Source organism: Sebastes fasciatus, chromosome 18, assembly GCF_043250625.1.
Source record: "Sebastes fasciatus isolate fSebFas1 chromosome 18, fSebFas1.pri, whole genome shotgun sequence".
NCBI classification, from domain to species: domain Eukaryota; kingdom Metazoa; phylum Chordata; class Actinopteri; order Perciformes; family Sebastidae; genus Sebastes; species Sebastes fasciatus.
Window position 1 is genome coordinate 2,047,289 of NC_133812.1, and position 16,544 is coordinate 2,063,832.

The window sequence follows — 16,544 nt, forward strand, 5'->3', positions numbered from 1 at the left end:
TCCATCGCGTAGCCTACTTTAGTCCTTGCTGTCTGCTTCTTGAAACCTGGCGCCCAGAAACGATCTAATAATACACACTGCGGCACCCGGCGTTTCTTTCTGTCAAGCTTGTCCAACCTAACAACAGTAACGAAGAGGGACGGGACTTAGGATCGGTCAACCGCAGATATGAGAGTGGTATCTATGTTCTCATCTAACTCTCGGCAAAAAAAGGGTATAAGCATATTTACCAAAACGTCTAATTATTCCTTTCAACAGTTGATGTTAAAGTTATGTCAGATGGCCCTGACACAAGACCCCCTTGGTTGTTAACTTGGTCCTGTGCTACTCAATAAAGAATAGGAGAGCAAAGAGCAACTTGAATGTGACTTCTAACAGATGTCCATAATCCTCCTTGAGTTCTTCCATCTTGCTGACGCACTCTACATTAAATTTGGACAAATACTGTTGAAAAAAGTATACCCCAAATTCTCCATTGCTATAAAGTCAAAGATTGCCAACACACCAGTGCTTCCCAACGTGTTGCTGCTGGCTGCAGAAGTAATGTCTTTTTTCGTGTTTCTAGACATTTTTCAAATGGTGACACTATCTAAATAAATCACCAATATAGACTGAAGAAATGTCTTCATAAACCCATGAAGTACCACTAATGGGTGTCTTGTTGTCATTCTTTAAATCACGATTAACTGCTGCAGTCTACCTTTTAGCCACCGGTGATGAGAGTGATCATCCTGCTTAGACCAACAGCAACAGCCAAGAAATCCAAGGACCTTGTCACAGCTCATTGGGAACCCTCCACCAGGAGCCACAACACATGTCTGAGAGCCTTTCTATCAGAGCCACCTGATCAGGACAATTCATTCATTTTGTTTGGGTAATTTCATTGACTTTCAGGTATAAACTCTGCAACTTGATTAAATTAACTGATGTCAATTGTAGAAGCTGGAGGATTCCCATACAAATCCCTCTGGAGTGAAACATAACAAGCAACAACATGGGACCTCGACAGGATTATGACACATCTGCATGTTGTGTGTTGTGTCTAGCCTCTCAAGACAGAGAGTTTCTAGTGTCAACACAGGGAAATGTCAGGATGAAGTCACCACTTGGCACCTCCAAGCACAGGGCACCTCTCCTTAAAGGCCAGGGCACACCAGCACTGCTGCAAGGCCAGCTAGACGCAGCTGGGGACTAAGAACTGGGGGAAAAAACAGGATGCTCTAAAAGGAAACAATACATGATGTGTATAATGACTAAACACAGTTGGGTATCATGGCTTTTAGACCGACACGGGCGGGAAAGTACCACTCAAATCACCAAATCCAGCCACTTCCAGGATTTTACCAGCCAGCATAGCTCCATTTTTAGCACGGAATAGGATGTCCAGATGGTGGCTGGTGGGGTAAACCAATTTAGTAGCCAGCCACGGCCAAACTTTACCACCATTTGACTGATTTAACTGCCATCCTGTCTGTCTGCTGCTGCCACCCTATAACGGGCCAAACTGCTTACTATTTAACCATGTAGTTTAAACTGTTTCCGGAATAAAGAAATAATAAAAGATGCCAGTAAATGTGCAACCGTCTTTCCATTCAACTTTTGTCTCTGCTGTATCATTAATTTGTCTCGATCCAGGGCAATGATTTGCTCCTGCCTCAAACTGCTGCAGCACGTCTTCTTTCAGGGCTTTAAAAGACAAGCAGGCCAGCCAGCGAGGCATGCTCCGGCAGCTAGCAGGGCCTCTGCGCCAGATAAAAAAGGTGAGTTGTTCACATTCCTGCTTCATGCACAAACCAAACCCCCAACATCACACACACACAGTCCTTCTGCACAAATGATTGAGTTGTTTGTGTGTGTGTGGTCCTCCGGCCTCCTGTGTGTGTTTTTTTTAACCTTGCTTTAACCAGGGGAGTTGGAAAGTTACAAAACTACTTTTCTGATTATAAACTAATCAAATCTGGGGTAAAACATTTAGGGAATGTAATTGCGATCTTTATGCTGCTGCGATGGCAACAAAAGACTACTCTTTATGTGATTACAACAATATGATAAGACACAGCTAGGTTAAGTTATCAACAAACTTTCACCTACACACGCCCATAAAAAGGAAAACAAACTGGCATCCAAAGTAAACCAAAAGAGGGCTGCTGAGCACTGACAGAAAAAGGTGTCTACTTTATGTAAGGGTGCATTTTCATAAGAATAAATGGTAGCCTGGAGGATAAAGACGTCTTTATGAGATCTTTCCTGGATTCATATCAAAACTCTGAGTGGGCCTGTTTAAGGTCTTCCTCACTCCAGTTAATGTGCTTCTGTGTTGCTCAACTTGGTGTCACCTTTTACAGAACATTTTTGGTAACAAGACGTGACTTCTGTTTAATGTGTGTTCTTGTAACTTGTGTAGAATTCTTTTTACAAAACATATAAAACGTTTAATTACACAAGAATAAAGTGGCCTTGCTTTTAGTTTTAGGGAGTGAGGAGAGAGCAGGCCAACTGAGTCCCACTACTACTATAAAAGGAATGTGATGGGGAAGGGAGGGCCACTGCACCACCAACATTATTAGCCTATCATCTTACCAAAAAAAGACAGGGAGGCTGAATGCACGGGCCAAACAAGAGGAAATCAAATCAAAGAGTTGCTTACCCCAGTCCAAGAACTCCAGGATGTTTTTCTCTCTTCTGAGTGGGGAGTTGTTGCACTCATCGTAGAGACACACCAGGATATCCAGCAGCGTCTCCACACTCAGACACTGGCCATTAGAATGAGCTGGCCCGTCCAGGATCAGCTTCTCCAGCTTCTTCAAACGCACCTCTCCAGACATGATTATTCCGGCTTGATGGTGTCTGAAGTAATGATGATGGAGGAGATGGGGAGGGAATGAGAGCAATCCTCCTCGGCCTTGTTAGTTAGCACAGAGGGGCCTGTAGAGAAGAACTTCTCTCACCTTCAAGAGCTCTCGAAAAGAATCTAACTTTAGAGTTGAGCACAAGCCGGGGCTAAATCCACCTTAAAACTGGCCAAGTCATGATCTCCTTCTCAACATCCAGTATCTAAGACGTGTAGCACTTCCCCATGTTACAATCCCTATCCCCACAGGGCAAAAAGAAGTAGTCCCAATCACAAACCCCCGGCTGCCCCGGGCCGGCAGATTCGGATCAAATCCCACCGCACACTGGCACTTTTCTGCTCTTCTGTGGAAGAAATGGATATAAAAGTCGAGTCAACGCGGTTCAACAGATCCCCCTGAGTTGTTGTGGCAGATATTTGGGATTCTTCATTCTTGCAGCAACCAAAAAAAATGCAAGGCAGATCTGCAATGCTACAGCGCCCCAGCGCCCCTCCTCTGCTCTGCTCCAGGAATGGAAGGAAGGGCGACACAGGCTTAGTTAGCAGCCTGCTAGCTTAGCTAGGCAGCTAGTCAGATAGCCAGCGAGCTAACGAGCTAACGGTAACGTTAAGGCTACTTCTCTGAGTCTCTAAATGCCATCGTTTCTCCCTTTCTCTCCAGGAGTTGACCTACAATCAGCACAGTGTTAACAGAGTTTAACACTGAATCTGGCTCCTTTCGGCAGTATGCTTGTTTTCCATCCAACTGGAAAAATATCCCCTCGTTTCCCAACTCACTGCTGGCAGATCTCTTCTTTAAATCCTCATTCTTCTGCGCTCAGAGACCAAACGTCTCTTTAGTTAGTTCGCAGTTCAGAACGACGGTCTGAACTTACTAACAGTTAGTTAGCCGTCAATGCGGCTCCTCTTTCTGAAGGTTACAGAGGAGCTCGTTTCACGTCAAGAGCAGAAGCTGGAGTCTACTGGTCCTGCTTATTCCGAATACGGGACACAGCCTAAACTCCCCCTGTCTTTTCTGTTCTGTCCTGTCCTATCCTGTCCTGTCCTCTAGCCGTGCTGTGCCTGCTGCCTCCCCCGCCGCTCGGTCGCTTCGCTTCTTGCCGTCTTTGCACAGTCAAGCTACCAGCAGCCTGCCGCCAGAGACTCTCCACAGGGAAGACATCCAAGTAGACAGCTCTATCCCGGCGCAACATCGCGCTGCATCCTGGGAAGTAGGGCTCGGTTTTAAAATATGAATGAGCAACAAATTGACACTTAGCTAGCGACGCCGCTTGTACGAACCACAATGAACCCTCTCAACATTCTTTACCTCTTCTTTACACAATAAAGAATATCTAAGCTGTAACACGAGACGTTTCGAGACCGTCTTGTGTCTCGTTTTTCCCAAAAAATGTCGGTTATTTTCCAACTTTCGCGCATGCGTAGAGCGCTGAATCCTCAATCGGCCATCTTTGTTTGAATGCGTCCGATCCTTAACAGCTAGCAGGCTATCTCTCGGCGTCGGAGCATCTCTGGTGGCTGCTGCAGGCAAAATCCCAGATCATCATCATGGCGCCCGTCACAGCATCTGCTGTGCGGGTGGGGGGGTGGTGGTGTGGTTGGGGGGGGCTGTCAATATTGTGAATGGAAACTGCGGGCTGTCTGTCACTCTGCTGGTGACGTGGTGCGGACAGGACACATTTTTCATCAGGCTGGTATAACAATGACTGCTGTCCCTTTATGAACTGGCTGAGAGATACCTGTGTAACGGTGTGCTCAGTAAACCTGGGCTGAGACCTGCTGTTGCAGTGGGACACATTGACACAACCTTCACACAATACATAGTCATACATTACCTGTGTGTGTGTGTGCGTGGCAGGGCCGGCTCTAGCCCTTTTGGTTCCCTAGGCAAAATTCGGATTGGAGCCCCCCCCCCCCCCGATCTAGGGTTAGGGTTAACCCCCCAGAACCATATAGACAAAAAATACGATTTTTATTTTCATAAAGAAATGTATTCATAGTAGTCATAGTTTTCCTAGAGCACCTCATAGTGCATAAATGAATAAATAAATAAATATACATTATATATATGGGTGTGGGGACCTTTTCTAAAAAAGAATAAAACAAAATTAAATTAAATTAATTTAAAATAATTAAAATAAAAAATACATTTAAAATATAATGAATTAATGGTCGAGAATTTGTTTGGAGTTTTTAGGAGAGAACGCTGCTGATGACGTCATGGCGGTAAACAATGGCCGGACAAAGTGTGAAAAAATGAAAAAGTGTGAGAAAGAGAGTAACGGGTGAAAAGTGTATTTTTTTCTTTATTTGTTTGTTTGTTTATTTCTTACGTCAATGCAGAAAATGAGAAAGTGGCGCTCTAGGCGGCCGCATATGGCCTATGCCTGGTGTGTTGCATCAATATAAATGCCTAAACTCTGACATTTGATGGGAGCTTAAGGCACTCTGGCTACATCTGACACATGGAAGTTGTGTATTAAATCAGAATAGTTCTGCATCCCTACATGCATAAGCCTATATGCTATGACATCAGAGTTTCTAAACAGGCCTTTGACTGTGGCTTATGTTCCCAATATCGTCACTGGCATTTGAAAATGATGAATTATCATTGCAGTTCTAATACATTGACTGCCTCACCCGTCTCTCAGCTTGAAAGGTGTGTCAGGTTTGTCCTGGATTTTCTGCCCCTTGGACCGTCCCCACATGGCGAGAGAAGCTTAATGCTGAGAGCAAACTCTCTTTAGATAAACAGGTGTGTAGGTTAGAGTTGGATTTCCTGATGAGCTCTGCTATATTCCTGCAGGCTGTCCCACTTTCCACATGCACAGATCCCTAAATGAGAATGAAGCGCAGATCAATAGGGAAATCACACAGACAGATATCAATGAATCTGCAAGTGGGTACCTATACTGTATTTGCACTTATTCATGTGTTCTAATAAACCTGTTGAAGTGGCCATCATGCTCACATGGCTGACTGACAATAGACTGTGTGAAAACAATAATGCCCATCATATAAGTCATTAAAGTAAAAAGTGATATTTGCCAGTATCACCCAGCTCTAGTGTGTTGCTCTGAACTATCATCGTCCCGTCTGTTTGAAGTGAGGTGCTTATCGCCGCTCACAGCACATCTATTATTGATTAACGGCCTGTTAATGTCAGGGGGCAGGGAGACAGACATGGACGCCTTGTGTCTGTGTGCCACACTCCAGCAAAGACCAACAATAAAATAAAAACACTCCTATATTTTAGAAACTAGTTGAATGGATTCTTGCTGAAGGAGAAGAATGGCACAAAGAAGCTCTGTGATGAAATGAGCACACACACAGTACAACTTGCAAAATGGGTCCAATGGAATAGATTTTGATGGTGATTAAGCGTAATTTGAAGCGTACCACTGTTGATCAGAAACAGTCAAAGAATAGTTTATATATTTTACGATGCGTAACCACTCTGAGATGATTGATTGTTGGGAGAATGTTCTGCATAAGCAACAGAGAACATCTTTGCTCTCTCCCTTTCTTTCACAACATGTATGACACTCTCTTGTGTGTGGCACTGCAGAACCAGGTCACCTTATTAAAGGTGAAATTCGATCCAAATACATGATATCTATTGCATTGCGTTTTAATTTAGTTCAGTTTTAATATGAATATGAATACGTTTTTCTTTATGTTTCCTTTTGTGTTACCTACAACTATGCGGATATTTTAGTTATATTTTATCCATTATTATCTCTTTGTGATTGATGTGCTTTTGATTCAGTTTTCATGGTTCAATTCTTAAATACATAAATAAAGTCTTTAAATAATTAACATTATTTATATGGGTGTGGGGACCTTTTTTAAAAGAATAAAATAAAAAATAAAAAAATTACATTTTTAAAAATAATTTAAAATAATTTAGATAAAAATACATTTAAAACAAAATTAATTAATGGTTCGGAGTCAGTTTGGAGTTTTTAAGAGAAAAATGCTGCTGATGATGTCATGACAGTAAATAAGGGAGCATGCTATAATCAGCAGCAATGGTGATCTTACTGGAATATAATAGCCTATTTTGACTGACAGCAGGAAGCCAGAAAATAAAAATTAGCATGTAACATCTTCAATTATATAGTATGTATAAATTATATTTATTTATTGTCTTTCAAATGCAGAGAGTATTTTGGCGAGGAAATGGATAAAAAAAACAATTTAAAAAAACAATTAAAAGTTTTTAAATAAAAATGAAAATAAATAAATAAAATATAATACTAGTTGCAAAAAAAGTTCATAAATACAGTTATAGTGAAGACGTTTTGGTGCAGTAATAACCAATATAATAATTTCCAAATATTATTTTTAGATTGTATGTTTCCTTTAAAGATGCTTCTAGTGTCACCTGAGCGCCCTCTGCTGTACAAACAGGCTCCATGCAGCTGTTCAACTGGGATAGGTTACTGCAACTGGCTTGTATGTATTATAAATGATTATTTTTGTCCGTAATTATTTATGAATTTCTACTATTAACATACTGTAGAATATTTGAGTGCAGCCATATAAAGGATCATCCACCAGATCCTATAAAACTATCTGTATCATTGTCTTTTTATTGTATTGGTTTGATGAGGTTCAGCAGTATTACACACTAAATGTCTCCCCTGTGTCGATCAATTAAAAGTTAATGAAAATATTAATTGTTCGTCCTGTCTAATCAAGTATGATCCTATTGGGTTAAGTCTGCTGGGATTAAACCGTCCTCTGTCTCTGGCCGCTGATGGGCCGCCGCTCTGTCAAATGCAATTAGACTGCCTGTACTCTGTCTACATGAGGAGACCATTGAGTAATACTGGTATTGTCTCTGCACAGGTCTAGCGCTTCACCCTCTGACAGACGGGTCGATGATTATTGGCTGGCAACTCCATGGATGGATCCAGACGCGCAGTGCGTCTCTGGATGCTTGTATGTGGCCATTAAGGTGCAAACTAGTGCGGCTCATGTCCACAAATATTTGATATTAAGATAAAGCAGGTCAGTCAGTGACAATGCAGCCGTGTGAATAATGAGGAATCTACGCTGACCACCAACACAAGTTCAATATTGACTTGTTGGAGCAGCTCCGCCTCGTTGTCATGGAGACTCCGCCGGATCTAATGTGCAAAGTAAACGGAAAACAACCAAACTGAAACTGTAATATTTGTCTCATATCAACATTTCAACTGGGCCTTTCTACAAACAGCACATTTTTGCAAAGCAAAGGGGGATCCCATGGAACACAAATGGAAGCGAATGAGCTATAAATTGGACCTCTTTTGAATGCAAATGCCTGGATGTTAATTAACACCTTCGTTGTTGATTGTGGGAGCTTGTTGGCCTTTGATTGAAAAGAAATGGCACCTCAGAACATCAGATGTAGGCTTTGAACTGGGCCAGCTAGTCTTTGATTGACATGGGAAGGAAGAAAGACTGAGAAATATCACACAAAGGACATCTTAATTTCCCGAATTAGGGCCTGTAACGTGAGGGAGAAGAGGAGGCCTACAGAGAGAACAGGAACTTATAGACTTGGCCTTTGGGCTGGACTGGACAATGGATGGGCTCTGAATTTACATGTCTGCAAACACACTGTTCATATTCAGACTTCTACTCCTATATAATCCAATTAGATCATCTTAAAAAAAATACAAACTAATGTGTTTTTAAAAACACTGATTTTGTCTTTAAAAACATCACTTAAAGCAGCAGTAGGCCGTATCATTTTGGCATCATTGGGCGAAAATTGCATAATAACCTTTCAGCATATTGTAATTCAAGTGTTCTGAGAGAAAACTAGACTTCTGCTCCTCCTCATGGCTCTGTTTTCAGACTTTAGAAAATCTAGGCCGTGAGAGGAGACTTTGACCAATCACAGCTCATTTCAGAGAGAGAGCGTTTGTATTGAGCGTAGCTATTGGCTGTGCTCCGGCTGGTGGGCGGTGCTTTGTATTTCCTCAACTGATCTCAACATGGCGACCAGGTCACAAACTTCTCATTTTAGAGCTAAACAGTACACTACAAGATGTGTGACGTTATTTAGTGATGGGTGTGTGCTCTAGTATTTTGTGCATATGTGATTTATTTTTTTATTTTTTTTCTGTATGTACTTTTATTCTTGTTTGAGGCTTTTTTAATATATGGACAGGGATAACGGACAGAGATTAGCCTTCTAGGCTAACTCAGTATTTTCTCATATATTTGTGAACAATGATTCTACTACATTATGCACAATTTTTAAGCATTACAAATTTCCTTCATTCAGTCAATCATACAAAAAGATGCAAAGCTTGCATACAAAAAAAGATAAATCTTGCCATGTGTTTGCAATGAAATTGCAATTAATTAACATAAATGCAAAAGCACCAAGATGGTAATGTTCTAGTGAACACTTAATCAGTCATACACTGTCAATAACCGTCTTACACCAAATATCCGCTGGTTTTAGATTATAATCTTCAATCTTTAAAGCACATTTTTAGATTATAATTTACTGTCATTAATGCACATTTTTAGATTATAATTTACAGCCTTTAATACACATTTTTAGATTATAATTTACTGTCATTAATGCACATTTTTAGATTATAATTTACTGTCATTAATGCACATTTTTAGATTATAATTTACTGTCATTAATGCACATTTTTAGATTATAATTTACTGTCATTAATGCACATTTTTAGATTATAATTTACTGTGATTAATGCACATTTTTAGATTATAATTTACAGTCTTTAATGCACATTCTTAGATTATAATTTACAGTCATTAATGCACATTTTTAGATTATAATTTACAGTCTTTAATGCACATTTTCAGATTATAATTTAGTCTTTAATGCACATTGTTTTGTAATATGTACATATCATCTGTCACTTTATGTACATATTGTAATACGACATGTACATAATGTAAATAATCAACCAGTCCATGTATATCCATCCAGTGTTTATTTCTTTGCACTATTTGTCTTGTTTACATCTTCTGAACACTTGACTTGTATATAGATATTTTATTTTATTTTTATTATTGTATTCTGTTATTTCTATTCTGTGTAAGTACACTGAGAGAGCTGCATAAAACCAAGTCAAATTCCATGTATGTGTGTATTAATAAACCTGATTCTGATAATTATAGCTCTTTAATCATGTTAATAATTGCCTTTTCACACATGCAATTGGATATTTTTTCAACTCTTTTTTTCATTTTTTTCTTATTTTAGCGCTGCATCCTACCATACGTGGGTTGTGTCTTGCAGTATCAGCTCTACAGCACTAATTAATACTGATTTGTCTTGCTTGTGAGCTGCAGGCCTCATATAGCTGGAGCGAGCTGGTCTGGCAGTCATCTGTCATTTGCTCTTCCTGTGTGCCCCTTCAGTCTGTCTGACATCTCTAAGCAAACACAGCCCCAATACACAACCACAGGCAGGGCCCTCTGGGGGCAGCCAGTGGAGAGCACCCCTCTTCTAATGTTTGTGTGACAAAAAAAAAGGCAAGGCAAATCCTTCGCAATGGAATCAGATAATCACCAACCTGTGAAGAGCCTGCCCCAATCCACATCCGAGCCGCCCCCCCACCCCCAGCCCCTGGATTAACTGTCTGTTTGGCTAATAATTTTAATCTGCCGGAGAGGGCCAAGAATGGGTGACAGGGCTCGGAATAAACATCTAATCCCCTGTTCCTCCCCCTCCCTCCGAGCTCTGCACCACTTCCTCCCTCGACCCCTTGTTTATACACTTGTCCCAAAATTACTGTTTTTTTTTAGTCCTGATCTTCCTTTTTGCTGGATAAAATTGCTCTACAGCCACCCAGACAGAAATAAACCCACTTGTGTGACAGATTGTTGCCAGACTGACATCGTCCAGTGGAATGTACACGTCAGAGTGTGGGCTGTGTGTGTGTAGACAAGGGTGCTACTGAAGAGAGGGCACTTGAGGTCCACAGGGTCAAGAGATGTCTGTCTGGGTGTAGACAGACATCAGAGTGGACATTTTAACTCTGGAGAAATAACTGAGCGTCAAGACACAAAAAAAAGAGAATTTGGCAATTTGTTGGACTGTGTGAAATAAACAGCAGCTATTGAAACACTATTCAGGTGTTTTTATTTATTGGACACAAAACCATAAAGACAGAAGTCCCATTGATTAATTAGACGGATGCGGGTTATTGCCTGTAATACTCCTACTTGTTGTCAGTTATATTTTGTGTTGACAACCAATATTTCTGTGTATATATATCCTGATGATAATACACAACTCCACACCATTAATTCATTTTATTTTAAATGTATTTTTATTTAAATGATTTAACATTTATTTTATATATATATATATATATATATATATGTATATATATATATGAGTATTTGGAGTTTGGAGTCAGTTTGGAGTTTTTAGGAGAAACCACTGCTGGTGATGTCAGGACAGTAAATAATGGTAGAAACTCTAAACAGCAGCATCTTGTATTCAAGTGAATACAGAAGAAAGTGCACAAATAATTTGTCTGATTTTCTGCAGATCCAGATGAATCTAAACGATTTCTTTACACCACAAAGAGCAGATTTTAGATCCTCGTTCTGACATCAAATGCAACACAGGCCACCGACATCAAGCACCGTTTCCAGTGGAGCTGTATGGTGAAATTACACCTCCACAATACGGATGGATGGCACTCGAGTCTAATTGTTTCTGTTTGAAGTATGGCCACTTAGAGATCCTGTTCGGGATGTATGGGCTGGATGGTCACCTTTGTTCCTTTTTGTTCTGATAACACTCCCTGCCCCCAGTTCACCAAGTGAGAACGACTGGGAGGGCCTGGGCAATATAAGGGGCCCTGGGAGTGTCATCAGGACTCTGTCTATCTGTCTATCTCTCTCTGGGCTGACCTACTAGCTACCGTGCTGCTGTTTTATCACTCTGGAGTTGTGCCTCATGGATTTCCTCCGCGCCTGCGTCCTCTGCGCCGCTCTGCTCGGCCTCTCCAAGGCTTTTACGCAGCAGGATATGAAGGACGCGCTGCTGCACAAACTGGGCTTGGATGAAGTGCCTAAGATCCATAAGAGGGATCTGGAGAACCTGGTTGTCCCGGCGCATATCAGAAACAAGTACATGTCCATGCTGAAGATGCACCACAGCAGGAGACGCAGAGCTCTGCCCAGTCTGGCGGGCATCCTGAGGGGAATCCCGGGTAACGCAGGTAAACACCTTACCCATTTGTAAAAGATGTAGTGATTCATATGAGAATAGCTTTGACAGATATTAATGAAAGTAAACAGGTATGTTCGTGCTTAAAAGTGACATTTGGTGCGTAAAGACTACTTTACGCACCGTACTGCCTTGACTAAACACTCATTGTACGCTCCTGGAGAGAGAATGTCCTTTAACATGTCCGATGCTTTGTGCTTCAGATATCTCCGGAGAGTTTGTGTATTCTGACACGGCTCGGCAGCGCATGGTGTTCGAAATGGAGGCGAGGATCCCGGAGAACAGCGAGGTGACCATGGCGGAGCTGAAGCTCTACCAGCGGGCTGTCTACCACAAGCGGTCCGCGGTGGAGAGGAAGAACCACCGGGCCGTCCACAACGCCCGGGTCTCCATCTACTGGGTGGAGGGGCTGCCGAACGGAGACAACCGGACAGCACTGGTGGACTCACGGTAAGGGAGCAGTGACGACGGGTGGGAGATAGAGCTTGTAGAGCAGATTAAGAGGCACCCCGGTCTCAGTGGGTCATCTTCATAATAATAATAATTCAATTGCATTCCTTTCCTTCTAATTAATGGACCCTTTATCTCCGTGTTTCACAGGTTGATCCCCATTCACGAGCCCGGCTGGAAGAGCTTTGATGTGACTCAGGCGGTGCTCTATTGGTCCCGGAGACAGCAGAAGACACCTCTGCACCTGGAGGTGTGGATCGAGGGCGAGAGACCAGGCAGCTACGCGGCAGAGCTGGCCAAGAGTGTCCGCTTCACCACCCAGGAGCAGACGGACAACACCTTGGGCAAGCCAGAGCTCATCCTCTACACACTCAACCTCGACGAGTACGGGTAAGGGCAAGAGCTTTCATACACAGGAGATTGTATCAGTGTGACAATTAGGCCTCCATCGCAATTTGCATTCATTAGTAGATCTGAAGTAGTAGTGTGGCCCTGGGGGGCGTCAGGGAACTGCTTCTCATGGTTTAGTCATCTACTGGTCCAAATACAGCACATGTAATCCAGGTGTTTCTATTTATTACTTCTAAATAGATTTGAATTAGGCCTATCTATGGAGATTCACCCACTAAAAACATCATAATTGGGTAATTGTGGCCAGCAGGGGCGTAGCTAAGGGGGAGGGGGGGGGGGTTCAGGGCCTAATGGTGCCTTGAAATGAAACTGGTGAACACGATATGTGTGGCGTTTAAGTGGCGTTTTGGTGGAAAAAAACTGCTGCTAAGCAACGGCAATATTAATTTATGAACGTTAACTGTCGGCGTCTAGAAGCCACAGAGGCTAACAATTTAGCAAGCTAGAAAGCGGGTAACATAATGCAGGAAATGCAAAGACATAATGACAGAGGAGACAGATGAGGCCGTTGGGAATATCAACATTTTCCTCAGACATATTATAAAATTACAAAGAAAAACAATATACGACTAAAATTATGATATATTAACTCATTATGCACCGAAAAATTAACTTCCAAGGCCTCCGCCATTTCTGACAACGTCAATAAAAACACGTCACAGCTTTCAGAAACTTTCCACTTACGGGGTCGTGAATACGACATGAGTTAGGGGCGTTCATATGGGCTCATCTTGTAAACATGGTAAACCCATTTGAAGGCACCATAAGAGGGGGGTTCTGGGCCTAAGAGGGGGGGTTCTCCTGACAAAAACAAAAACATGTGACTTTGTACCAGCAGCCATCTAAATGTTCTTCATCCTTCCTTCCACAGTTCTCGTGGCGACTGCGACGTCAACCAGAACAAAGACACCTGCTGCCGAGAGCAGTACTTCATCAACTTCCGCGCCCTCACCTGGACGCAGTACTGGATCATCGAGCCGGCGGGTTACCAGGCCTTCAGGTGCACCGGAGGCTGCAAGCAGCCCAAGCGCAACTACGGCTACGGGGAGAGGCGGTGCACGGTGTCCGAGAGCGCCCCGTTACCCATCATGTACCTGGTGAAGAAGGGCGACTACACGGAGATAGAAGTGGCTGAATTCCCCAACATGATCGTAGAGAGGTGCGCCTGCACCATGGACAACGTCTCCATAGTGTGAAGACGGCCGTAGTGCTCCTATAGTCACAGACTGCTGTAGGAAGATTATAGTGTTGATATATTTAAATGGGTTTAAACAACACGTCTAGTACTTTCTATTTAAATGGACATTTCTTGGGAGTTTCAGGCGGTCCTGCTGCCGTTAAAACTCCTTCCACAAGCACTTTTACGTATATATTTTTATATCTTTTTTTAATTCAAATTTGTATGAGTTGTGTGTCGAATCTGCAGTGAATCGTTCAAATTCTGTCCGATGTGTTATATTTTTCGAGCTGTACATAATATGGAGGAGTTTATGTTTGGAAAAATAAAATATTTTCTTTCACTTCCTGGTCTCTTCCCTCGCTGTCTGCGCCCCCCCCCCCCCATTCACATTCACATTCATGATCACATTCACATGCAGCCGCCTGCCTCCTCTGTCACCTCTCTATTTACACTTTTAGGAAATTGTGGAGCAGAGCAAATAATTTGCCTAATGACTTATAACGTTTGTTACACCGAGGGCTCACCGCTGTTGACAGACCTGCTTGTAATGCTTTATTTGCGGTGGGAAGGAGCTACACGGCCACATACAGAGAAACGTGAAGTCAATTCGCATTTGGCTCTCCGTGTGTTTACATCAGACTTAGACCGGGCCAAACATTGCTAATCGGGGCCAATACCTAATGCGCTGTTTGCTGTCTGAGTGGGGGGTCTTGTCATTCACTAATATGCTGCTGATGGAGGTAAACATGCTGCCCTGCCTGGAGACAAGCAGCTGTCTGTCTGGGAGGGAAGTGGATTCCCAACATGCACCTCTTCAGCAGCACCAGGAGGGAACAGAGGAGACACAGGTGGTGCTGTGTTCAATGAAGGTCATACATAATGCTGCTGTTTGGAAAGTATTCACCTCCTCTCCAAAGTGTTCATGTTTTACATCAGATCAGTAGTACTGTAGGTTTTATGGACACTGATCAACAGAGAGAGAAGCAGAGCTCTACCAAGTACATGAACTACAAATACTAAATACAACTATACATGTTTACAGAAGTCACATGATTAGTTCAATGTAAATGACCTGTGTCAGTATACATACTCCTGTATCTGTAGTATAAATACATCAGTATCTGTACAAATACATCAGCATCTGTAGTATAAATACACCAGTATCTGTATTTCAAATACACCAGTATCTGTATTACAAATACATCAGTATCTGTGTTACAAATACACCAGTATCTGTATTACAAATACACCAGTATCTGTGTTACAAATACATCAGCATCTGTAGTATAAATACACCAGTATCTGTATTTCAAATACACCAGTATCTGTATTACAAATACATCAGTATCTGTGTTACAAATACACCAGTATCTGTATTACAAATACACCAGTATCTGTGTTACAAATACATCAGTATCTGTGTTACAAACACACCAGTATCTGTATTACAAATACACCAGTATCTGTGTTACAAATACACCAGTATCTGTGTTACAAATACACCAGTATCTGTGTTACAAATACATCAGCATCTGTAGTATAAATACACCAGTATCTGTATTTCAAATACACCAGTATCTGTATTACAAATACATCAGTATCTGTGTTACAAATACACCAGTATCTGTATTACAAATACATCAGTATCTGTGTTACAAATACACCAGTATCTGTATTACAAATACATCAGTATCTGTATTACAAATACACCAGTATATGTAGTACAAATACATCAGTATCTGAAGTACAAATTTACCAGTATCTGAAGTAAAAATACAGCAGTATTTTTTTATAATATTATTATAAGCATAAATTAGGGAATGGATTCAAGAGCATTCCAAAGCAACTGAACATCCCTCCTGGAGTTCTGTTAACTCAGGGATTAAAAGGATTAAAGGGATTAAAGGGACAGTGTGAATGATTTGGCAGCATCTAGTGGTGTGGTTGCAGATTGCAACCAACTGAGTACCCCTCCACTCACTCCTCTTCCTTTCCAAGACTGTGGTAACGTGAGCCGCTGAGTGCAAAACTGACCATTGCCTCGCTGAGGCCGTCCATACCATAATAACACTACTTCAGGAGCAACAGAAGTCAGATGGCGACTGGTGGTACCACGGTTTAGCACTCTGCGGCTCACTTTACTGCAGTTTCACAAGAGTGTTGGAGAAGTACGGTGGCCCTCAGGTAACGTCAAATTACGCAAGTCTCTCTCTGGAGGCAGAGTTTGGTTTGTCCGCTCTGGGCTACCGTAGAACATGGTGGTGCAACATGGAGGACTCCGTGAAGAGGACCTGCTCCCTATGTAGATATGAAGGACTCATTCTAAGCTAACGAAAACACAATTCTTACTTTCAGGCAATTATACACTAATGAGAACATAGTTATGAATATCATATTCCATTTCTGCTAATAGATCCCCTGAAATG

The 16,544-nt window shown here is 41.9% G+C and overlaps 2 protein-coding genes across 6 annotated transcripts in view; one reads left to right on the forward strand and one right to left on the reverse strand.

Annotated features, from left to right (window-relative positions):
- The window catches only part of cdc42bpab (CDC42 binding protein kinase alpha (DMPK-like) b), a 119,807-nt gene extending 115,566 nt beyond the window's left edge, over positions 1 to 4,241 (reverse strand). For 3 of the 5 annotated variants that reach the window (XM_074615478.1, XM_074615476.1, XM_074615475.1), the window contains exon 1: positions 2,648 to 4,241. In XM_074615478.1, the coding sequence (XP_074471579.1) occupies positions 2,648 to 2,825 (178 nt within the window). In that variant the 5' untranslated portion in view covers positions 2,826 to 4,241. The remainder of the gene's footprint in view (positions 1 to 2,647) is intronic. The other 2 variants (XM_074615480.1, XM_074615479.1) reach the window with 1 other exon arrangement.
- On the forward strand, positions 1,642 to 14,666 carry lft1 (lefty1). Its single transcript, XM_074615484.1, has 5 exons — positions 1,642 to 1,760; positions 11,766 to 12,069; positions 12,281 to 12,527; positions 12,678 to 12,917; positions 13,810 to 14,666. The coding sequence occupies exons 1-5, from the start codon at positions 1,719 to 1,721 to the stop codon at positions 14,132 to 14,134; spliced, it is 1,158 nt and encodes a 385-aa protein (XP_074471585.1). The 5' UTR covers positions 1,642 to 1,718; the 3' UTR covers positions 14,135 to 14,666.
- The last annotated feature ends 1,878 nt before the right edge of the window (positions 14,667 to 16,544 follow it).